The sequence below is a fragment of the Rousettus aegyptiacus genome, unplaced genomic scaffold, assembly GCF_014176215.1.
Source record: "Rousettus aegyptiacus isolate mRouAeg1 unplaced genomic scaffold, mRouAeg1.p scaffold_m13_p_13, whole genome shotgun sequence".
In the NCBI taxonomy this organism is placed as follows: Eukaryota; Metazoa; Chordata; class Mammalia; order Chiroptera; family Pteropodidae; genus Rousettus; species Rousettus aegyptiacus.
Window position 1 is genome coordinate 7,203,604 of NW_023416288.1, and position 25,415 is coordinate 7,229,018.

Sequence of the window (25,415 nt, forward strand, 5' to 3'; positions counted from 1 at the left end):
TTTAACTACTTACTTACTTACTTGACAAGCTTCTCAAATGAGAGGTAATGTGTATAATTTTGTTACACCTTTTTTTTTTCTCTCCGAAGAACAAGTTCTGTAGTCATTTACCAGTACTCAATTATGATTGCTTCCTCTTTTCTCACAATTGTTGGTCCCACACCCTACATGGCTTGAAGCTTCTAGGACTCACAATAACAGATAATCCAATATGGCTGATACACAAAGATTATAAATTCACTCCATCAAGTTTAATTTCAGAGTTTCTGCTGAACACCAACATTCAGAATGCCAAGAAATACAAAGTAGAAGGTGATTAAGTACAATTTTAGGCTTGCTCTTTTTTGTTGTTATATTACAAAAGGTCATAGCAAAAGTTGAGGCAGTTCTTGAAATTGTATCTCTTGAGTCCAGCAGATTTGACTTTCGTAGAACAGGAAAGGACTTGTCCAATAAGGAAGAAATTGACAATTTCTGCTAGCTCACAGGCTTGGCTTAAGTGACTCACTCTAAAGTTAAACTGCCTGTAGCATCAGCTCGGGCTCATCTTCATGGAAACAATTTTTACTAATCGTTTTTAGAAAATAAGACTTCCAGATGGGAACCAAAGAGCAATTTCTTAATTTTTAATACATTGAAGAAAATCTTTTTCTTTACTACCAGCCCCATCTTTTAATCAATGAAAGATTCCCTGCAAAGACTGTAAGGGAAAGGTAATGTGACTGACAGGCAGAGAGACCAGACCTTAAACCTAGGTTTATTCTTTTGCTGTTGGTGCTGCTCCCCCAGAGTAGTGAGCTAGAAGAATGTAGCAACAGTATGGATCAACTTCATCTCATTTTATGGGTGAGGAAGCTAAGGCCTACAAAAAGAAATGACATGCCCAGTGGCTTATGATTTACTAACACATTCATCAACATTGGTTCAAATTCTGGCTTGGAAACTTAAATGCCGCCCCAGAGGAAGACGGTTATGGTGTGGAGCAGATTTGTGTGGGTGTGTTTTATTCCTCTTGTCATTTTAAAATATACTCTTGATTCTTTGCCTCACATTTTTTCAAGTTATGAGGAAATCCTTCAAAAATGTTCTCTGCTTGTGAAAAGAAACGTGAGGATGGAAGGAGGGAATGTTAGAAGGAAAGAAAAACAACAAGAAGGAAGAAGGTTGCCCTCCTCCAGTCTGGAAAGACTCCCCCTCTCCAGACTTTTCAGTTCCCCAGTGTCCCCATCTCTGCTTTCTCTGCTTTCGCCACGGCTCCATTCCCTTCCCAGCTCCTTCTATTTCCCACAGTCCTGAAGGCCAGCCGACAGAGGTTTACATTTCGAAAACCGGAGCTGGGCATGCTCAAACGCCCAGGACTGGCTTTTTTCGGCTACCAACTTTGGCAGCTCTCCCACCCTCACTCCGAAGGGTCAGGCAGGTCCGCACAGCTCCCTGGGTGTGAGTAAACGGGAAGAAATTATCCCACTCCGGCGGAGAGAGCGAGGTAAGGGTGTTCGCTGGACAGTTCGAGGTGCGGCGGGCTCCTACGAGGAGCGGTCCCGGGGGTGGCGGGCCCTGGGCCGCCGCGCTGTCAGGGTTCCGCGGCAGCGCGCGCGCCCGTCCGAGGGGGCGCTGTCCGAGGGCACGTGCGCGGGAGCGCGCTCTGGGAGTGGTCCCCGGGCGGCGGGAGGGGCGGGCAGAGGCGGGCAGGGGCGGGGCCGCGGCGGCGCTAGGACGCCGATCTCCGCCGGGCTTCTAGAGGCTGCAGCGCGGCCACGGCTGGGAGGGCAGCGTCCGTTGCACCCAGAACCTCCAAAGCTGGGACTTCGGGGACGGTGAGGGACGCCGAGGGACGCCAGGCGCGGAACCCGGCCGCGGGGAAGAGCTGCGCGGCGCCGCTTGCTCCTTCGCTTTCCTCGCTCGGGTTAGGAAGTGGGTGGGGGTGGTGTGGCCAGCGTCGGGAGGTCCTCGAACGCCCGCGTCCAGAGAGCAAGAATTCACCTGTGTTCCGCGACAGCGCGTCGGACTTGAAGGGAGCGGCAGCAGGCTCTCGCTCCTGGCACAATGGGCTGTACGCTGAGCGCCGAGGACAAGGCGGCGGTGGAGCGGAGTAAGATGATCGACCGGAACCTCCGCGAGGATGGCGAGAAGGCGGCGCGTGAGGTCAAGCTGCTGCTGCTGGGTAAGGGCGGCCGGGGCGGACGCAGGGGCCGCGGGCGGAGACCCGGGGCGCCCCGGGGGCGGCCGCTGCGCTGGGGTCGCTGCGGGCCCCTTGGCCTTCGGAACCCCGGAGGGGACGTGTCTCGTAGCGACCCAGAATGGTTTCCGAGCGTGAGCTTGTCTGGTTGGGTGCGGAGCCGAGGCGGGTACCCATCTCCCCGGTCCTCTCCCTGCCTCCTCCTGGCCAGTGAGAACTCGCCGGCGGTGGGGCGGGAGCTTCACCTCACTTATGTGCCTCGGTGTGGACCCCGTGGGGAGCCGAAGAGCGGATCGCGAGTAACCTCTTTTCTTTGAAGTTAGTTCAGCTTTATAAAGATGAAGGGGCATTCGCGACAAGAAAATAAAAGCACCTCCCCCCCCTTCCTTTCCGGAAACCTTTTCGTACGAGATGTTTCGCGGTTGTGGTTTTCCCATGTCAAGAGTGCCACGTTTGGTGAAATCAGTGCACCTTTTGTGGGGCCTCCGTGGGATTGAAATGTGTCTTTCCTCTTAACTTCCTATGGCGCTTCTGTAAATGTTAAACGAGCACTAATTATATTTACCTGATTATGTTGCGTAAGGAAGTAGGCTACTCTGGATGCTTGGTTTTTTATTAGTGTGGGGGCATGGAAACCACCAAAGTTGGGTAACATTTGCTCCAGTAAGATAGATACTCGAGCGGTAAAATCCAATGTGAAGGTACGAAAGGGTCAAGCCGGACTACACAATTCTCTTTTCGCTGCCATGATTTCTGATGAATGAGATTTGCCAGGTACAACGCCAAGGCTTTTATTTGTTCTTAGTATTGTTCTCTCGGTGAACGCTATGTGGAGGTCTTTTCCAGTTGTTTGATGGATGGTAATATAAAAAGAGTAAGCCAGGGTTTTGACTGAGGGATACATTAGGAAAATATTCAGCACGTAAGATTTGTGGATGTCGTGAGTTAGGATTTTCTTTTGTTTATTTCCATTGCACACCGTATAGGTCTTAGGGTAGATGAAAGATTTCTCAGAGTCTTCATTTACACTCTCAGGGATTGCTTTTATTTTTATAAGTTATAATAAAAAAAAAATTGCACGAAACCTGTTTTCAGTAAGCGTCTGTTTCATTGGTTTAGTGACTGCAGGAAAAATGGTGTGTGTGTTTTTTTTTTCCTCCATTACTTGTAGGCTTAGAAGCAGTAAACTTGGCATGACTAAAAGTAATAATGATCTGAGTCATTTTGCAAGCAAACTGTGAAATAACTTTGCATTTTAAAGACCTGCGTGGCTTTCTGCACCCTCACTCCCAACATAAATACTCCGTTAATACTGTTTACCTAAGTTTTTACATTAATGAGAAATATTGTATTTCACCAAGGTCAGTGTATTTTTCAGTGTATAGAGCATAGAAGAGAAAGACCTTAATACAGAAACATGTGGGTGCTCCTTTTATGAATTGAATGTGCTTGAGACAAAAATGAAACAAAAGAAGGGTTAAAAGTTATTTTTCTACATTTCTGCACTCCTGATAATATAATTTCAGTGTATTTTAGTTTGAGCCAGTCATCCACCATGTTTAAAGAAATTGAAAAATGAGTCCTTTGGTGGTGTCCTATGCTTTAATTAGGTGTCTGTTAGAGAGATGACTAGGGTGAAGGTCCAAGTTGGTTTTTGCTAGTATTCAGAAAAGATCAGTGTTTCTCAACCTTGACATTGTTGGCATTTTGGACAAAATAATCCTTTGATCTGTGCGCTGTCTCGTGCATTGTAGGTTGTTCAGCAGCATCTGTGGTCTCTAACCTGTTAGATTCCAATAGCAGCCCCCTTAACCTGTGACCCTTAAAAATGCCTCCAGATATCCCCCAATGACCTGTGGGGGCAAAAATTAACCTCTGGCAGAGAACTATTGTTATAGATTAACAAATATAGCTGAATGTATAATGTAGAACCAAGAGTTGCATCTCTACAGCCAACTAGTGAGAATTATGAGAAGAGTGTAGTGAGTGGTGATTTTCAGAAGAAATTATGGAATTTTTACTTCTCCATACCAGTAACATTAGAACAATTTCAAAATGATTTTTAAAGATCTTTAGGTAACAATTCCTTAAGCTGTCTTTTGCAGCTTTAGTCTTTTGTTTTCACCTTTTCTCTATGTGGAAATTCTGTCTTATTGGCCCACTTCTCCTCCCTCCTCTCCTTATCTGTCTTACTCTCACTCTACCCTTTTGCCCAGAGTTCCAACACCCTAATTCCTACAAACGGAATGCTGGCTTACTTACTTATTTCATAAATCTCAATTCTTAGACTGTTTGAAAGCATTTTCCCACCTAATTTGACTTTGGTAGTGAAGTGTTGACATTTAGTTCTTTCTTGGATGTTTAAAGTGTGTAAGCAGCTCAGTGAAATCATTCTCTATAAAACAGCAACTGAATCAATTAGAAATATAAAATGGTTTCTAAGTAACCTATAACCAATGTCAGTTCCATTTACATTAGATCTTCTTCCTCTTCAGTTATTTTGTTTTTCTCACCAAAAGATTTATCTTTTAAGACAAAATGCTTCCAAAGTACATTGAAGATGGTGGATTAGTTTATTTTATTGCATTTTTTTCTTAAGATATCTATTATGTTTTTAGACATCTGAGTTGAGTTAGTAAAAAAAAAAATTTGGTACTGGGTATCTATTATAATTTTTTTTTTTTTTTTAAATCAGAAGTATTTCATTATCTTTATTAGGAGCAGGACCTAGTAGTGTCATCACTGACCTACAGGAAATTAGGTTAGGGTTTGGGTGTTTCAAGTCTTAGGTTTAGTTTTCAGACTTTCGTATTAGAATAAGATTAGTAAATAAGAGAAACATTTTAATAAGGAATGTTTTCTTTCCATCATATATGGGTAATTGTCTCAGAGGAAAACTTTTTTTTATTGTTATATCTTCGAGGATGTTACAATTTATTATCCTTCTAAGTCTCATTAGGCCTAGCCTGTTGTTTTTGTGAGGCTATATTATAATACGGGTACTTATTAAATATTATTTTATTATAATTTTCAAAGACACGGGAGTTAGATGTGTAAATTTTTATGAATTTTTTTCATAAGTCATTTAACTCTGAAGCTTTCAGTTTTTATTTTCTTTCATTCCACCTGATTATCTTTTCCTGCACTCATCCTCACACACAGAAAAAAATAAAAATAAAAATCCATATCCTTATCTCCTTTAGTTTGGTTTAAATATTATAGGTTGAGTGAATATTAGATGAGAGATTAGATTTCTTTTGCTTGGTGAATATTTTTCTATTGCTACCACTAATTACCTCTTTGAAAAGCTATATCATGAATCTTTTTGCTCCCTTTAAACTTGCCCTATGACTTCTTAGTTGAGAAATTCCGGCATTGCAAGACTTTTGCATTTTGAATTGCTTTAGTTATTTCCTTAGAATTGGCTCAGGATCTTAGATGTCAGAAAATCTGTTTCCTTGAATAAATGAACCTGGTATTTCAACATGGGTTACATGCTCCTTGTTCAACTCACTTAGCTTGTATTAGCAATTAGCCATTACTTTAATAAGAGCCACAGGTGGTGTAATGGGTGGTATTAAAGTATGTTTTAAAAGGGATGATTTTTCTGTATTTTCTGTCTTTCATTCTCACATTCATTGTTCAAGTTCTCTTTTGCCTCTGGCAGCCTAAATACAGGTAGGCTTTCCTGTTGCTGTTCTTTGCTTTGAACTGTTCTTCCTACTATAGGTATCCTGTTCATTCCTTGCTTAGAAACTTTTGTTGACTTCTCCTTTGCCCGCAGAATAAAAACTTTCTTCTAGACCTGGAATAGGCATATGGTAAAGCATATTTGCACTCTGGTTTCTAATGTTGGTCAGCCTTCTGCTCCACCTACTTCCCCCACTAATATGAGCACTTCAGAGTCAGAATCTTTGTAAGTTATTCTGTATCCCTAATGACCCATTTACTTTGTCATGTGCATAATTAGTTCTTAATTGTGTTAATATTTTGTGTAGGATAAGATTTACCTGGAATATAAACCGTATACTCTGCCATTTTCAGTGTCGATGAGGACAAATAACTACTCAGACAAACAGTGAACAAAAAAGGAATAGTAATAATATTTGGTGACCAAAATAAGTGCATGGGATCTAAAAGCAAATTGTTTGGATTAAGATTTTTTCCCCATATTTAAAAGAAATTTTGACAGTCATTGTATTGTTTGATAAATTAGAGAAAATGACATTGACTATTTTATTGGAGTGTGCTTTGTTGCAGTTGTAGTGTTATTCCTTTTTTTTAGGATGCATTTCATTTTCTAATCTTATTTTTGGCCTCTTTTAAACATAAAGATCATGCATCTGATTAAATTTATGAATGATAGGAAATATGTCTATCTTATAGGATTTAGTAGGAGATATTATTTAATCCTGGAAAAGATTGTTATAATATTTTAAAACAAAAATTGAATATTCAACCACAATCTTAATTTTTATTTGTTATACATCTCTCTGTTTTGGAAAATTCAAGATACCACACATTCACATGGGAGGGCCCGAATGTATTTGTCACGTTTCTAGGTCACATATTTCTTGGTAACATGTTCTAGAATGCAATTACCTAATGTGTGCCTTCCCAGAGTGTGACATTGATGAAGCTCAGATCCCAGGTGGCATTTGAGCCTAATGAAGTAAGGTCAGTTGCACCCAATCTTACAGTGTTTAGGCTGCTTTCTGTCATAACTTGTTAAATACTAGTTAAAAACCTTAACAGAAATAGGGCAAAAATAATTTTAAAATGAATGTTTGTTACTGTAAACCTAGTGGCTTAAATAACTGCCAAATTCATTCATTCATACATTCATTTATTCATCCATCACTTATTCATTCATTCATTCTATTTATTTATTTATTTAGCATTTAACATTTAACATTTAACTAACATTTAACATTTAACATTTCTGGGGGCCAGAAGTCCAAAACGGGTTTCACAGGGCTAAAAATCAGGATGTCAGTGGGGGTTATTTTCTTCTGGAGGTTCTAGAGGAGAATCTGTTCCTTTGACTTTCCAGTCTCTGTTTAGAGGCCACCAGCTTTCATCTGCTCATGACACCTTTCTCCATCTTCAAAGCCAACAATGGCTGGTGGACTCTCTTGTAGCGTCACTCTCATACCTCCCTTTCACTTACAAGGACCCTGTGATTGCATTGGGCCCACCCAAATAATCCAGGATGACAATTTCATCTCAAGACCCTTAACTCTAATCACATCCGTAAAGTTTCTTTTTGCCATGTAGCGTAACACGTTCAAGTTTCCAGTGTCTTTGTGGGCCATTATTCTGCCTACTGCAGTCTGCCCTCTGGTTCCCCAGAATTCATGTTTTTCCCATATGCAAAATGCATTTACCCTTTCTCAGCATCTCCAAAAATCTTAACACATTACAGCATCAAAAATCTCATCCAGATCACATGATCTTATCCAGGTATGGATGATATTCTGTGTATAAGTCATTCCTGGGACAAAAATTCTTCTTCATCTGAGACCCTATGAGACTAGAAAACATGTTATCTGCTCCTAGGCTAAATGGTGGAGAGGCAGAGTATCAGTTACAGACATTTCCTTTCAAAGACAGTGAAAGTAAGAAGAATAAAAGAGTCATTAGTCTCATGCACTTTACAAACTACATTAGGTTTTAAGGCCTAGGAATAATCATCTTTGACTCTCTATTCCACTTTCTGGGCGCTGGACTCCATCCTGAGAGTCATCCTTTCTTTTTAGTGAAAGGTAGCACATGTTTGCAGTTGAGTCATTTTATCAGCCTGTTTCTTGCCTACAGAATCATGGTGATTTGACAGCATTCTTTCATTTTGTACTTTCTTAATTTATCTTTTTCCTCTCCCTTTTTTGCTATAACCATAAAAAAAAAAAAGAGGTCGTACTTTCTACAGTTTTCTTGGAAATCTCATTTAAACATCCAGGTTCATAGTTTGGAAGCTCTGCTCCTCATTACTGCAGGAGATAATTCACTTAAGCTTTCTGCCACTGTGCAAGGATCCTTTCCTCTTTTTTCTAATCACATGTTCCTCTTTTTCATTCAGGTCCTCTTCAGGAGCACATTTAAAGTTCATATTTCTATCCATAGCCTGTTCTTGACAGCTTAGGTATTTTCTAAGATCATACATGTTTTCTCTACCCAGTTTTTCAGTTCCTTCTGAGCCCTCACTGGGGCTTTCTTTCAAAAAGTGTGTCAAGGCACCCTAGGCTCTTTCCATCATGCTCCTCAGAATTTTTTCAGCCTCTGTCCATCACCTAATTCCAAAGCCATTTCCACATTGTTTTTGTTTGTTGCAGCAGCATCTCACTTATAGATATTCTTATTAATATCTCTTGTTTAACTTTGGAGACTGCATAATGACTGTAATTTTATGTTCTTCAATTCTTTGCAAATTATATGACTTGTGGTAACAGCAAAATTACCAGTTTCTGGTGCTTCATATTGAACCTATGATGTTTCACTTGAGACGTAGGTGAAAGAATAAGACTTTTTTTTTTTTTTTTTTGTCTTCAGTGAAGTTGTACCTGACCGTCCAGTCTAAATTAGTCTTCCTTCCTCTCCTTTCATAATTACACCGTTTTGAAATCATCTTGTGCATTTACATTTTTATTATCTGTTGCATTGATGGGGTTGGCTCCATCACAGCATGAATCTGTCTGACTTTTTTTTTAATCACCTAATGGGGTGGTACATAGTAGTCCTTTCATAAATATTGATTAAATGAATGACTAGGTCAGTGGTTGAACATTAATTTCGACTAGTAGTCCTTTAAAGGGAAAAAGTTTCCCTTGTCCCTTGGGTAATTTTAGTGAATTTTGGCCCAGTGTATACCCATTTCTCTCATATCTTGCTGGTTAGAATAACGGAAACCTACATTATATGTAACGGATCTAAATAAATGAAATTAATTTGGGGACCAAATTCCTATTACATAATCAGAAAAATATTGTGACTCTCAGTGAATTAAATGGTAGGGTGAAATGCAATTTTTATATTTGAATATTCTGAACACTTTGTTTTCAACAGGATTATTGCATTGCAACTTCAAATGTTATTTGACTGCTTTCTTAAAAGGGATACAGTAATGCAGTGGGCCTTAAATATAGGCTCACAATCATATCTGTTACACAGGATGATGTGATGGTGAGTAACTTTGGCTTTTGGGAGTCAGCAGCATGCTCAGAAGCTCACCACAGTCTGTTCTTTATGTCTTGCTTATTCTTATGTGGTGAGAATTATCATTGGTGGCATTTACAAAGGTCATTCCATATTCTCGGTGTCAAGTTTTGTCTTATTGTGTTGTCAAATTTTGCCTTAGATTTACCAAATCCTTAAGAGAATTTACAGTCTACATACAATCTACAATCTACTTACAATCTACTGTAAAACATATACACAAAAATAATTTCTCATAATGGCAAATAGGGAAGAAATGGTATTATAATAGATACTTGGGATCTTGATTGTTGATCTTGTGGAATGAGGGTGGCGGTAGCATGCTTCTCAGAAATCACTGTGGTTAAATCTGCTCATTTCCTTCATGTTATTTCTGAGCTGACTTTTGATACTTATTGGCTGTAAACTCTGTATCGTATTGTAACTTACAACTTAGAAGAGACTTTGTTGTCTCCGAATTTAGTTTCTTACATTCTCTACACATAAGGAATTTTATCCCTCCCAAATTTATATAGCTCTGTAGGGAGACCCTCTAGTTAGGGAAAAGCGGTTGATCCAGAACTCTGGCAGTAAAATGTTTTCCTTGAGACCTTGGGCAAGTTATTTCAATTCTTTAAGCTTTAGTTTTCTTTTCTATGAATGTCAGATAACAAATGTTCCTACCTCATAGGACTAGGGGACAAAGTAAACTAATGCATCTGAAGTACTTGGAAATAGGACATGGCACCTAAGTTCCTAATAAATATAAGCTGTTATTGTAAACACAGCTTATAATAAATATTATAAAGGTTAGAGACTCTTTGCGGTGAGTCTTCCCTCTTTGCCTCCTTGCAGGTTCATCATTTATGGCCATGGACATTAAACTCTTTTGTTGGCTCTTCTAAGCAAATGCTGAGTGCATACATAGCAAAGGCTTCAAGAAATATATATTACTAGTTTCTGATCACATCATAGCTTCTTCATGGGACTTGGATTTCTGTTAACAGTTTCTCAACTGAGAATAGACAAGGTAAATATCTGTGCTATGTTAGGAATTGTATAGAGAGTGAATTGTAAGTAACTGCAAAGCTTTATAGATGATTTAAAAGTAATTTTCTATTTTATTACCCATTTTTAGAATAAATGCAGTAATTTTTGCAAACATTTATCTTTCTTGAAAATAAAACAAAGCTATTAGTGTAAATTATGAAACATTATTTGAGTTGATTGAAATGAATGTGCCATTTCTCAGGGGAATTTATGATTACTTTCTACAAATTTTAAAAACCTTTTTGAAATTCCCTGTACTCATGTATTCAAAGAGATTCCTAATAAAACTCCAGAATTTCCATGAATTTACTTTTAAATTCATCTCTTGCAAAGTAGTAGTAACGTTGATATAGAAAAAACAGAGCACAGAATCTGTGATCATATTTATGACTTAATAATTTTTCAGAGGAGTCCCTTAAGACTTGGCCTTAAATGACCTGGGAATTCTTCTGTTTACCTTGCCTTTCTAGGGAACAGTCCAGAATTATTTTCTAATAATTATCTAATCTATATTATGTTTTTTCTTGCTTGGACATACACTTTTTATTTGACAGCTTTTCTCAATAAGAGGCATGGGACCTATAAGTAAACAGCACTTAAGATCAGTATAATATGAGTTAGAAGAAAAACTTCTTTCTTATTGGAAGTTGGAAGTTCTGAAGGTAATCTGATTTCGAAAATTACATTTATTTCTATACAATTTAAAATTGATCCACTGAGGTTATTCAAACTGAGCACATCAATATTATAAGCAACCAGATCAGGAAATGTGTGCAAGATATGCGTTGGAATTGTAAAAAGTCGTGATGCTGGTCAGTAAAGTTGCCAGAACTGATGAGATGGTGCTCCCCTAATTCAAGGCCAGCTCTCTGCACTTGCTCACACTCGTTTTATTCTCTCCTTCCTCTAGACCCTTTCCATCTACCCGGATTCTCTGTGCCATCTTCACACTTCTTTAAGGCATGACTTCAGAATGTTTATGCCTAGCATTAAAATTAATAAAATCCAAGCAAAACTATTCATGCCCTCCTTAAATTAATTTTAATCTCTCATTTTTTTTTTCAGCTAAACTTTTAAAAATACTTGTTTGCATTCCCATTTTTACTTTTTCACTTTCTATTCACTCTTTAAATTTTTATTTTAAAATTTTGGACCTTTTCAATGGTATAGAAATATTGAGAAATAGACACGTAACCCACACCAATATGTATTTTTTTAGCAATAATATCTTGTGGCTATTATCTTTTCTGGAGTTTCTTTTATAATTAGGTTGGGCTTCTCATTTTAACATGTATTTTAAAAATCTCTCCAGTTTTTTATCTCCTTGTCTTTTTGTGCTACTTACATATCTTCTGGTTCACTTTCTTTATTCAGTAATAACGTAATCTGCCTTTTAATAGATTAATTTTTTAATTTTAATGATGTTTTCATTTCTAGAAAATATTTCTAATTTTTTAAAAAAATTCTTGTCTTCTTTTTTCTAGCTTTTACAAGAAGTCACTTTTATTATACCATATTTAATAGTTTTTGAAAATTTATTATTTGAAGTTCTTGGGATTCAGCTTATAGTGTCTTGACTGTAGCATGATAGGTAGACTTGTCTTTTACAATTTTTTATTGTGAGCATATATTAACCAGTACATTGTCTGTGTGAATCCTGTCTACCCTATTTAGGTTGGCTGCAGTTTTCCTTTCAGTCTTGAGGGTTGAGGGTAGAGGGCAGGTTTATTTCTAATTTACTTCAACACAATATTCTAAAACAAAAGGCATCGTCTCTCATTCAGCCACTTTTTTTCACTTCATGTTTTTTCTTTCTTAGTTGGTGGCACCACCCATCCTTGACTTATTTGCCTTCCCACCTAATTAGTCACATCTTCATTGATTTTATTTTCTAAATATTTATTTTCCTGCCTCACTTTTTGTCATCCAGCGACACTGAACTTATGGTTTTTCTTTGTTTCTGTGCAGTTTTTGCCTCCCTCTACTCTTCATTCATATGGTCTCTGCTTAGGATGAGAAGTGAGTGAAAGGTGTATGTGTGTTTGTGTTTGGGGTTAGGGTGGGGGAGAGAGGGAGGGAGTGAGGGAGGAGGGGAAGGAGGGAAAGAGGGAGAGGAAGAGCAAGAGAGAAAGAGCATGCCTGTGCCAAAGCCACTGAGGCTTGAGCAGTGGGGAGGCTTTCCAGGTATTGTGCTGGGCATCCTCATTGACTTCCGTCGTCGTGCCTTTGTACCCGACAACCAGCTTGTTTCTCGTCTGCTGGTATCCACTGCTTAAGTGTGAATATCCATCTTGGTCCACTGTGTCTCGTTTTGGTCATAGCTGGGACCATCTCTCATGCTGTCTTGACCCTCCTTTTTCTCTCGTGGATGCTGTGGACTTCCTAATCTCTGTTGTTCCTGGCAGCCCTTTGCTGTAGAGCCAGTATGTGGTAGCCAACCAAGCTCTTTGATATCTTGAGTGCTCTGCCTTCTCTAGTCACCTTAAGCATATGGAAAATAATATGTTGCATCCATTCTACAGTGGTGTCAGGGTGCTGTGGCAAGATGAACTCAGGTGTTCCTTCTGCTTAGCGACACTTTCCACCAGGCTGCTTGGATGTATTGCTGCTTAGATGACTTTCTTTTCCCAGGATCCAGCTAGCACTCTCTGCCTTTAGCAATCTCTTCATCTTCTTTGACGTACCTTTCACCTCTGAAACATTGGCCCAAAGAGGAGATCAGGATAGTGATGGCTCCCTACCTCCCATATCTCTGCCTTCTACAGTTTCTACCAGGCCACTGATTACCCAGTGGCTGCCAGGTTTATAGTCTCTATCATGTAATACCTGGAGAGTAAGCCACTTGTAGTCATCCATTTCTTCTATGTAGATGTCACTAATGCAGCCTTTCTGCCTCTTCTCCCATTATTCATGTAAATGCAAAGGATAAAAAAAACACATTAGTAATTTTCAAATTATTCCTTGCATTACATTCTCTTGTTTTTAAATTTCTGCTTTCAATTAGGTTGTTTTCACAGTTGTCCTTATTGTATGATATTGCAGCTCCACGTGTCCTCACCTTATTTTCCTAAAGCAGCTCTTAAACTTTTATATGTATAGAAATAAGTTAGAATCAGGGATTCCCATTTAGTAGGTCTGGGGTGGGGCTTGAGGGTCTGCATTTCTCACAAGCTCTTGGAGGATGATGCCTTTGCTGCTGATCCACAGCCCATTCCTAGGGTAGGTGATCTTCCTGGCATTTTTCCATTTATCCATTTTATGAGCAATACTTACTCCATCTTTGCTACATTCATGAAGCCTCTCATAGCCTTATCAATAAAGAATTTAAAACAGTACCTTGCACGAAGTCACCACTCATTATCTTTATACATTTACATATATGTACACACACATTTATAATGCCTGTCACATTATTATTATAAACTTATAATGTTAAAATGGAGTCTTGTTTTATAGTGCATTTTGAGAAAAACTATTTAATATTATCTTGCATGGAAACATGCTTCCTGGTGAGTAATCAAAAACTAATTAGTGATAATGAATCTTCTGTGTACTTAGCAAGAATTTTTAAAGTGCATTTCTTTTGATATGATTATTCAGGTCAGATTGAAAGTGACCTTATAATAATGTTTTTATGAACGTTTTCATCTAGTAATGTTCATGATGAATTTCGTTTGTCAGAAGTAAATAAAAAGTGATTGCAAACTCACTTTTTGTAGTAATTGGACTTGAAATAAGTGATCATGCTATTTTTATATAACCTCAGTTCTAATCTATATGCACATGCAACAGAATGACCATTGCCTTTAAAGGGAATTCTGATCTTAGTAAATGTCCTTCACATTAATATTTACTAACAGGTACCTACAAAATGTGAAATATTTTGTCATTTATAAGTCTCTATACTGAAGTTGTAACAGTGGATTGCATTAAAGCATGAAACAATCTTGGATCTGTGTTCTGTAATCTGTTATTAGTAGAAGAAACATGTTCAGAAAATTACTATAAGAACAGAAATGCGCTGACAATGCTTCAGTTTAAGGCACACACATATCAAGTTTTAGAAATGTATATAAACTAAACCTTTACAATGCAACAAATGCAAATGATATATACATTATTAAAAAAACATTTCGCCAATATGGAATATTTTGTAATTAAATATAGCATAAATGTTTTATAACTTGTGCTTTCATTGTTGTATCATTTGTGGCTTGGGCTTACTTTCACTTAGTTATGACATCTGGTTCTTATGAAATGTATTCTACAAATATTTATAGAATGCCAACCCTATGGCCTGCATTATCTAGGTATCTAGGAATGGAACAATCTTTGGGAAGCTGATTTTAGTTAAAGTAAAAAAAATGTTCTTTAAGCATATAACCATTAGATAAAAACAATATGGTTATTTTGGCTAGTTTAGTTAGAAGTTTAAGTACAGAAGATGGGTTCTGGTTTTCTTTTCTTGTCTGTTTGCCTTACTATGCCTTCGTAGTCCATCATTGTAACTTTGTTTTGGATGATTGCATTTTATATGTCAGGTTGAATTTTGTTTTTTTTTTGCCAAGAACTATTCAGAAACTTTCAGAGCAAAGAATGAGTAATGAGCTGTATAGTAATTTATACTGTGCACATGGTTATGTTTAGTATTTCAGAACTAATATCCTGAAAAGTTATCAACCAAGAAATGTGGTCCAGTGTATTGTAGCAGTCACATCTGAAATAAGTTATGCTCTAATATAAAAGTAACTAGTATAAAAACAATGATTTTGAAAAATATGAAACTCTTAACAGACTCTTAATAGTGGCAACCTTTGGAGAATCAGTAAGACTTAATGCTTTATAATTCACAGACTTGTATAGATTTTGAATTTAGGTATGTGGATGATTTTGTTCATCAGTGAGCAAATGTTATTTTTAAAAAGCAAAAATAAAATATTATAAAATAATGAATGTTAGATAAGAAACTTAACTTTTTATGAATGATGTAGAAAATGCCATGAGGGATTTTTACAGTGGATCTGTACACATGGGGGAATAAGTTGAAAGTTGAATTTTAGTATTTTTAGAATTAGTAGTCTAGAAATCATTTGGCATAATGTTATGTCTGGATTTCTTAAAGTTAAGATTAGATTTTTAGTTTATAATAATTTTAAGTAATGTGTATTACATGGATAAATATGTAGCCAAGACAGCCAGCTTATTCGATAAAACATTTTAAGTAAGAATATAGAGATATAACTTACTTGCCATTTTCTCTCCATATATGTAGTCTGTGATTGAAGAAAGGCTGGATTTTAATAACGTATATCTCATTTACATTTGTTGCATTTTAAAGTTTAGTTTAAAGTTAAGTTTCTAAACCTCGATATATGTGTGCCTTAAACTGAAGCATTCAATCAAAGCATTTCTGTTATTATAGTACTCTTGTGAGTGCATTGCTTGTACTAATAATGAATTATAGAATATGGATCCAAGATTGTTTTATACTTTAATGGGATCTACTGTTAAAATTTCAGTATAGAGATTTTATAAATGACACATTCTGCAACTTTCTTGGGCATAAAATATTTGAAAAGTGTTTTTCTTCCATTCTAGCTGTTTCTCTAATTTTATATTTAATGTTTACATGTCATTCTCTTATAGTAATTAATTGACATCTGTGTTGGCAGATATGGGAAATAATAAGAGTGTGAAGAACCCTTCCGTTTTTAGGTAGGGGTCTCTCCGTGCTAGGAAGAGAGTCCTCAAGCTAGCCCTAGCCAGGAGGGCATTATTACTCAGAAGACTCAGGGAAACGTGAGACTGACACTCTTTGAAGCTAGTGGGTCGAGAACCAAGCAGGTAGGTACCTTTGGCTCTGGAGCTGCCTGCTATTGCTGCAGTGATTTCCATCAGCCTTTTTGTTTCCTCACTTAATGAGCTAAAGCTCAGTTCTCAGCGCTGCCTCAAACTCTTAAGTAGTTTTCCAGAATCAGCCCATCTCAACTTTTGCCTCAAGCTGTGGAGTCCTAGGCCTTTGCCAGGTGAAAATTGGGCTTCCTTTTGGTCAAGTATTTACCCCCTCTGGTTCAGGCAGCTTTGGTTGGAGAACAGTGCAGGGTTGCTGAGCCTGCTCCTCAGAAAAGCAAGGGAAAGGGCTGTTGAACTGTTCCCCCCACCCCAAATCCTTTGTATATTTAGTATCAGAAAACAGTTTATTATCTTTTAAACAAAGAAATAACTTTTACTGAATTATTCCATCAATGGTGATGTATATGTTCATTGTCTTTTATGTTTTAAGTTGCTCAGTCTTGAGTGATACAAGAATTATCAGAATTACTAAGAATCTCAGTGTGACCTGAATATCCTTAGTTATGTAGAACATGGGAAGAAAATATAGTTATTGTTCTCTTTTGTTTAGTATTATTTTCAAATGTTGATTTTCTAATTATAAAGTATTATGTGTGCACTTTGGACATTTGGGGTAAACTTTTTGAGTTTATTGTGTGCATTTTGAATAGTTGACATGATCATGTATGTGTATGTAACTGTACTTTTTTTGGCTTAAATGTTTACCTATTGTTAAACATTTTTTGTAAATCTCAAGTTTAATGGCTACATAATGGTCCATTTTATAGATTTGTCATAAGTTATTAGTCACAGTAATGTTGAAAATTGATATCTTCCAGTTTTAGAATCTAGAATGGTCATATTTTATGCATATGTGCTTGTGTTCCTGGTTATTTTCTTGAATTACTGGGTAAAATTTTGATCTGTTTTAAGTCTTATGTGTACAGGTTTCTTACATCAAATGTTTGCTTTTCCCATATACGTAGCAAAAGTATAAAATATACGAGGAGGATAAACAACAAATTGAAAGTGTTGCTCGTTTCTGAGATGGGAGAGAGAGAAGTGAAAGAGGGAGAGAAGTATCAGGGTGCTTACTGCTTTAATTCTTAACCAGGACAGTGGACACACAGAGGTCCCCTTATTTTCTAGATATTTTGTAAGACTGAAACATTTCATAAGTAAACAGAAGTTTTGTTATCATAGGCTAATTCATGCCAATTTCGGATCTTATTTTTCTGTGCTTTCACATCTGATTATTTCCCAAGCCTTGTTTACTCTCATTTCCCTTACCTTGTCCATTATCTTTTTTTTTCAGTTTTCACATAAATTCACCTATTGTAATAGCCTCCTGCCTGGTCTTCTTACCTTCACACTTTCCATTCTTAATTCTAAATTAATCCTCCTAAATGACAGCTCTGATCTTACCAAAGTAACTAGAAGTCTTCAGTGTTTTGATTATTTATGGAATGTCAACCTGTTAGTAGCCTTTTCAAGAGTTTCTGTGGTTTGGCTTCCACCCTGTCTTTCCATAGTTCTCATGCTATTCCTTGGTACCTCTGAGTATTTCCTTTGCTTTCCCATCTCGATATCCTTGTTCATGCTGTTTCTCTTTCAAGGAATACCCTTCCATCCTCATCCATTTCCAGTCTTGCCCTGGTATGTTTATGGGTAGAGTTTGGGATGGTTTTTATCAAAATTAAATAATATCTGAATCCTTAATAAAGAAACAGTACTCATATGTTCCTAATATCGATTTAACTATATTGCAATATCACTTAAATATATACGGTTATGCAAACACATAATTAGATGTAAAAATCATACATTTCTTATTGCTAAGTAACTGTAAAGCCAAAAATTTTACAAACAAAACAAATTACAAACTGTACAGTTTTCATTAAAATTTCTTGCTCTGCAGATTGTAATATGAATCAGGTATATACTACTTTTGCATTTGGCGTTTCTATACTACCAAATACCATAAAATGTCTCAATTCTCTCCCCTTTCTCTAACTGAATTATTGCAAAACTCTCATTCCTGTGGTGTTTCCACTTACATTGGAATAAATGTGTCATTGTGGCATCATCTGCAATATCATGAATCATAAGGCTCAGTAGCGTTCCCACCACAGTAGCCTGATTTTCTATGTGGAAAAAAAAAATATCTCTGCACCTAAATGCAGATGGCATTCAATAAACACTGCCTTAGCTACTTACTATCTGCTATGGGCTGTGTCAAGTGTGTGGGTCCAAACAAACATAGATCCTGCCCTCAAGGAGTTTAGTGGCAAAATAAAGCCAAAGGAAATATTATTTATGGGAAAGATAAATGCTGGGGGTAGAAAGTGAACTTATGCAGGGAGGCAGTTTCAAGTTCAGAGCTGTTAACTATTCAGCCCTTCAGCTACTCAAGGGCATAAACAAGAATATTAAGTCGATCTGTTTATTTTGAATTGATTTCTCTACTTTTACATTATTGTTTTTCTTTCTACTTTCATTACCTCTCCCATTTCCTTATCATGGACCCTATTTCCTTAAATTTTCTAGAACTAAGGAAGGTAATATTAATGTCATGTTATAAAGCAGGATTTTGAGACTTAGGTTTGTAATTTGCCAAGGCTATACAACTAGAAAGTGACCGGGCTGGATCTGTAAATATCATTTAATTCCAGGTTCTTAACCCCTCTTGGTGTCCTGCCTGTCGGTACTTTCTTATGGTTGGATCAAAGTAAACTTCTGTCCTTATGTTCTTTCATATGGGCTTTTGCATTTGTGAAAATAAAGGGTGTTTTTCCCCTATTAGGGGGAGAGGACCTGGTGAAGAGTAGACATTCAGTAAATATTAGTTGAATAAATTAATTAACAATTATGTCTTTATTAAAAATGAGTAGGAGAAATCAACTTCACGATACAGTCTGGAGTTAGTATAGATTCATTCACATCTCTTGTATCTTCTCTATCTAGAGCTGAAGTATTTCAAATGAAAAATGAAATTTATTTTAAAAACCTGATGCAATTAAATACCCCAAATCTTCGAAGAGTTCATTATACTTACTACACTGTATTTACCAAAGAAAAAATGTGGACTTGTATATTAGAAAGACTTTTTTCCACATCAGTGACTTTCTCATTAACCAAAGTAACTAAAATAGTAATTTTTTAAGAATATGACACAATGTAAAAAATATTGCTATCATTGACAAAGTGGCTCTGTATGATCAAGAGAGCAGATTGAATTAATCAAACTTGTCATATCTAATGTATTCTTCAAGAAGAATCAAAAGATTCATTTTTAACTTTGCATTCTTTTTTTCCTTTGATATAGGCGTGATACATGGTTTAGCAACCTTAGTTTAAGGTTTTGGTTATAAAATGTATACCGTAAAGATTGGTAAGTTATATAGTTGATGGTTATATTAATAACCTTGTAAGTATATTTGAAGAGTGATGTCTAATTATCGAATTGGAATTAAAACCATTTTGTTTCTACAGGTTATTCAGAGATATGTTGGTATTTTTGCTCGATACTGTATGAGAAAAACATAGAGATGATTAATAAACAAGTCAGAGGTTCCTGGGATAGGATGCTCGTTCCATCCAAAATGCTAAAATATTCGAATGTACAAAGGAGTATTTCTGGTCAGCTTATTTTGAGGAGGGACTGTTTCAGTTAATGGTCTTAACATTCTGAACTATGGCCCTAGAAGCTTTACTCCAGGAGCATTCAAAAAGAAACACATCCTTGGTGACACAACCAAAAGGCAGAGGAAAAAGTTTTTAGTGAACGAAAGTAATATTTTTGTCTTGTATTTAGAAGATTGTCTAGATTTCCTAATCTTTTGTGACTTCTCTTTTGTTTCCTTTATTATAACTTCTAGAACTATTTCAGGCAGTCAACTTATAGACGTCTCTGGGAATCATGATTATATACTTACTAAACTGATTTTTTTAGGAAAGTGGAGAGGTGCATCTTTATTTTAATTGTTATTTTTGCGGTTATAATGTTTTTTGTTGTTGTTGTTTAATTGAGTTCTGGATTATAAATGTGTTCAGAGGGTGTATTTTCAAGCCTCTGTGAATGTGGTGAATTTTGTATTTGATATGGTAAACTAGGATTGAACTTGGTGCATAGGGACTTTGAAATAAAGCCCTGATCTTCCCTGGAAAGCAGGGCAGGGATAGGGTGACTGACTCCCATTCTGTGAACTCTCGTGTATACATTACTTCTAGACTGAAGTTATTTGGGGTGTTTGATTTTTATGTGATACTTCTTAGATAAACAAACTTCTACCATAATTTATATTCTTTACTAGAATAACTTTATTTAGGTTCATGGCTGACAAATAACATAGCTCGATTATTAAATTACATTTAGGATTGTTTCCTTTATTTATAGTAAAGCAAATGTTTTACATTTAAGAGAAAACTGTAAAATATCTTTTGAAAATGGCATTTCCTCCAAGTGGCAAGAATTTAGAATGATTTTGATGATTGTCTTAAGATTCTTTCTCTTGTCTTAAATTAATTTCTTATATTCGATAAGGACTTATCGTGTGCTTATTATGTGCTATGCATCCGTTGGAGAAGTGAAAAGCCAGGAAAGAGGAGGTTCTTGTACCCCTGATCTAGTGGTGAGTGAAAGATTTAAGGTACCCTTCTGTAAGGTGAAACTCCCCTTCAAGTATATAAGTATTCTTATTCCAAAGGAGGGCTTTCGAGTACTGAAGTGAAATCATTTCTTTCTGTTCCTGAAACATTTAGAATGATTCCAAAAACTTAGAGCTTTGGCCTCAACAGCAATTTTCTGGTCTGTGCCACAGAATTCTATGTGAGGTCTAATGTGAAAGACTTGGATTTACAATTTACTAGATCACAGATATAATATTTTTTTCCATAAAAGGTGATTAATTGCTTTTAGATAAAATGTATTTTAAAAATAGGTTATTTTTAAATAAAATATATTTTCCTCTTTAATGAGATACTCCTGCAGCAAAAATACCTTTTATATGTTATGAAAAAATAAAATAATGTATCTGTTATTCTTTATTCCTTTTTAAATCTGCTCTTAAACTCATTTTTAAGTGATTCACTATAAATGTATTTCTAACCAGAGATTTTTTAAAATTATTGACTCAGTAAGTGGAATTATACAACTTTTGAATTATTGAGTTTTTCTTGGTAAAAGGAAAAGTTTAATGCTTTTAATAGAGTCTCCTTACAAGAATAAAGACAGACCATTCAGAGTTAATACTAATCAAGCACATGAATTATTTTGTTTTTTAGATATTTTAATTATAACTGAATTGTTTTTTCATTAAAAAAGGAAACAATTTTATTTTATAGTATTATTAATTTTGAATTTCTAATTTTATATTTTAGATAATACATGTCTAAGATATTAAAATGATTTTTTTTTTTAATGTGTGCTGGGTCTGTAATAGTTAAAGGTTTTAGTGATTTCAGAATTTGGTCTTAGGGGTATTGTTTTTATTCTGAAATCAAATGATTTCATCATGGTTAAACAAAAACTCCTATGTGCTTACCTTCTTTAAATATATTTTATGTAGACTAGTTTTCAAGACTTTGCTCTCTTAGTCATTAAGGTGTCAAAGTCAGTGAGTAGGCTGGTGTCTTTATTATTAAAGATCAGTGATTATAATTGAGGTTTTGAAATTTTAAGTAGCAATGGCATTCCGGAAAGAATGATAGCAGAGTATGCAGATAGATATTTAAGGAAAAAAATTTAATGTGTCACCGAGCAGACTATTAGAAAACTAATGTACATATGAGCAGGCAAATCTGCCCCTTTTCTTGGCGACATTAAAAAGAAAGAGCTGTTGGAACAGGCCTTAGTTGTGGAGGATGCCGTGTTCATTTACATAATTCTCCCAAGTACTTTTCCCATTTTAAATTTGTGGTATTCAGTAAGCATTTATTATGTGCTTATGATGTGCTGTGCATCTGTTGGAAGAAGTGAAAAGGTAAGAGAAGGTTCTTGTACCCCACATCTAGCGGCGATCGAGAGATTTAAGATGTCCTTCTGTAGGTGAAACTACCTCCAAGTATATGTCATAAGTATACTTATTCTAAAGGAGATCTTTTGAGTACTGAAATGAAATCTTTTCTTTCTGTTTCTAAAACTCTTAATGAGGTTTGCATACTTAATCAGTATGTTAATATTTAACAACGTTTCTAGATATTTAAATTTTCCTTTCCCAAACGCGTGACCTTTAAATAAGGAGTGACAGTGTAAATTAAATGGAGGAACACTCTTTTCTCAGTAAGGAGGATAGCCGTCCCTTTCCATCCATCCTGGGATTTGTCAGGGAGAATCTCCCAGCTGTGTTTGCTTCCACGTTGATTCCCATCATTTTCCTCCACTCTTGCTGTGGCTCACAGTGATGATGTCCTCTGAAACTATTGATCATAGTGGTGGCCTCGCTTCTGCCACTGCTCACTGTCCACTTCAGACATGTTGGAACTGCTGGTGTCCAGGCTTGAGTTTGCTTGCTGCATCTGTCTCACGTCCTCACCAAGTCTCTTGTGATGTTTCCCGTGTCAAGTTTAGAGTACTGTCTTTGGCCACAGCTGCTGGCATAAGGTCTGGTGTCTTGTCCTCTCACAGTCCCACGGAGACTTTTGTGAAACAGGTCTTTTTAGGTTTTACTTGCTCGTTTATTGCAGTGCCCTTGTGTCCTATTCTGGCCCAAGTCCAGATGTGCTCAATTGAGTGACACTATGCCAAGAACCATAGCTCTGAGTCTGTTTCTTTCTTTTTTTTTTTTTTTTGAGCCAGACTATATGGATTTACTTCTCTTCACCACCTTATTTCGTTTGAAATGTCATCTTCTAAATGTCTAGAAAAGCCTAAATCCTAGATGACCACAGCTCAAGTTCAAGCAATATACTCAGTGGGTGGTTCATAGCAGACACTTGAGACATTTCTATTTACTGTCTTCTTTTTCAGCTAGCATTAACATTTTGAAATGTGCTTTATTTCCTATTTGGATGGCCATATCTTTCGTTGTGGTTATCTCCTGGTAGATTTTCTCTTTCCCTTTTCCGTGCTAAAATATTCTAGTCATCTAGAAGGCAGAATTCAGTTTGAATCTCAACTTTAGCACTGGTGAAATGACCATGGCACATTTCTAAATTTCTGGAGAACTGAATCTCCTGGTCTGTGAAATTGGCAGAAAATATCTATTTTACAGGGATTGTTGTGAGGATTAGATAGATATGTGTCAAGTGCTGGTTACAAGCCAGATGCTCATTACCTGAAAGCTAATGTTGACCTCCCTGAGTTACTTGGATCACTCATTAACCCTCAGTAAATAAATGAATCCCTTTTGTCACTTTGCTTTATAGATCTGTGCTTAGAGGCAGCTCTATTGCAGATCATTTCCCTGCAGCCTCTCTGGAAGATGACTGCTTCTCTTTTAAATGATTCACCGATAACCCATGAGTGATTTTTACAAATTATAGCTAGCCCCTCTTTTAGGTTAGCTCACTGCAGACAGTTTTTTCTTCAAAATGTGGTGGGAGCATTAGAACTGTTTGTACATGATGTGAGTATGTGACAGTCAGCAAAGCGTAGATTGAGACAAAACAGTGCACAGAGCCCAACCTCTCTGTACTTCTCTGGACCTCAGTTTGATTAAGAAAAAGAGGAATGAGCCAGGTGATTATTTAAGAACTTGTTCAAGTTAAAAAAAAAAGTCTAACTCTGTATGACAAGGACTACTGTGCTAAAGTTTGTATTTTAGACAGGTGGTTTGCCTAAGTAGGATCAACTCTGGTATTCTCATCATGTAATAAGTGTCCACGAGGAAATCAGTATAAATCAGAGTTTGGAAACTGATCAAACAGCTTCTAGCCCCTTTTGGCCTTCAGAGATTTTCATTACACTTTGAACCTCTATCCATTTGCAAATCAAAGGCTTCAAGTTATTTGCCAGTTTATTATCTGGAATGATTTCACCAATTAATACTTTTAAGAAGAATAATACTACCTTCAATTATTATAGCACATTATATTTTTGAGAGCAATGTGAAAATCTTTTAAAGATATCTTGGTAAAACAATTCGAATATTTCCTAAGGAAGGCAGAAAGTATATTTTTATGTTCTTTTAATTTAGAAATACTATTTTTCAGAAGAAATATTTTGATAGTTAACATAATTGTTTATATTATTCAGTACATCTTCAAAATCATTTTCTCCAGAACACTGGATTTCCAAAAATCAAGTAAAATGGCTCCCCAGTTAATTACATCTAAGAAGTACTGAGTTAAATTTAACAGGCTTTTTAATGTGGGATACTTCTGAATCTTTAATATGCTAATCTGCATTGTGAATCCTTAAAAAGAAAGTATTGTACACAGCTTATGTAGCCTGGTATTCACAGAACACCTTTTGGCGTTCTTCATAATGTTAGTGTTCCAAGGATACCATTTGGAAGAAGCTCATGCTTATATAGTACTTTACAGTTTATAAAGCACTGGTGCATTATTACCTCATTTGATTCTCACAACTTTGTTAGATATTGTTTTACTGGTCAGGTAATGAGCGTTGGGAGAAACTGTGGCTACATTTTGAAGGCATATATTTACTCGGTTGGAGATTGTTTATGTTGAGAAGGAAATTAGATCTTAAATCAGCAACAGAATGTTGTTTTGAGAAGTATTTGAGAAGTGAATTGAGTACAGCTTCGGTGATAAAAGAGCAGTCTGTTAGAAGACATTGATTTAGAGAATGAGAATTTAAGAATGTCAGCTATTTACCACTGGGCATGCTAGTGACATTTTCCACTCCTTAATTATGTTTGTGTCAACAAGAAAGAATTTCTTTAAATGTCATATGTTTTTAGAAGTGCATTATGGCTCTGTAGTACTAACTCTCTGGTTCTTATTAAGTTACATTTAAAACTACAAGTTAATCTATAATATTATTTGTTAAGGCAGGCTGTGTTTATTCCTGAGTACATCCTACCTTTCAAAAAGGTGAAATTATCCCTGCAACATTCCTACTGGATCATGGAATTGTAAAAGGTGGTTGAAAGTCACTGGAAGGTGCTCAATTGCTTTATTTATTAACAGTACTTATACAATGCTTAACCATTTGCCAGGCTGTGTTAAGGGATCTATAAATAGCTTATTTTCTTGGTAG

At 36.4% G+C, this 25,415-nt stretch overlaps 1 protein-coding gene across 3 annotated transcripts in view; it reads left to right on the top strand.

Annotated features, from left to right (window-relative positions):
- Window positions 1-1,468: 1,468 nt before the first annotated feature.
- The window catches only part of GNAI1 (G protein subunit alpha i1), a 72,290-nt gene continuing 48,343 nt past the window's right edge, over window positions 1,469-25,415 (top strand). The window contains exons 1-2 of one of the 3 annotated variants that reach the window (XM_016159621.2): window positions 1,469-1,486; window positions 2,000-2,164. In XM_016159621.2, coding sequence (XP_016015107.1) covers window positions 2,047-2,164 — 118 coding nt within the window. In that variant the 5' untranslated portion in view covers window positions 1,469-1,486; window positions 2,000-2,046. The other 2 variants (XM_016159620.2, XM_016159622.2) reach the window with 2 other exon arrangements.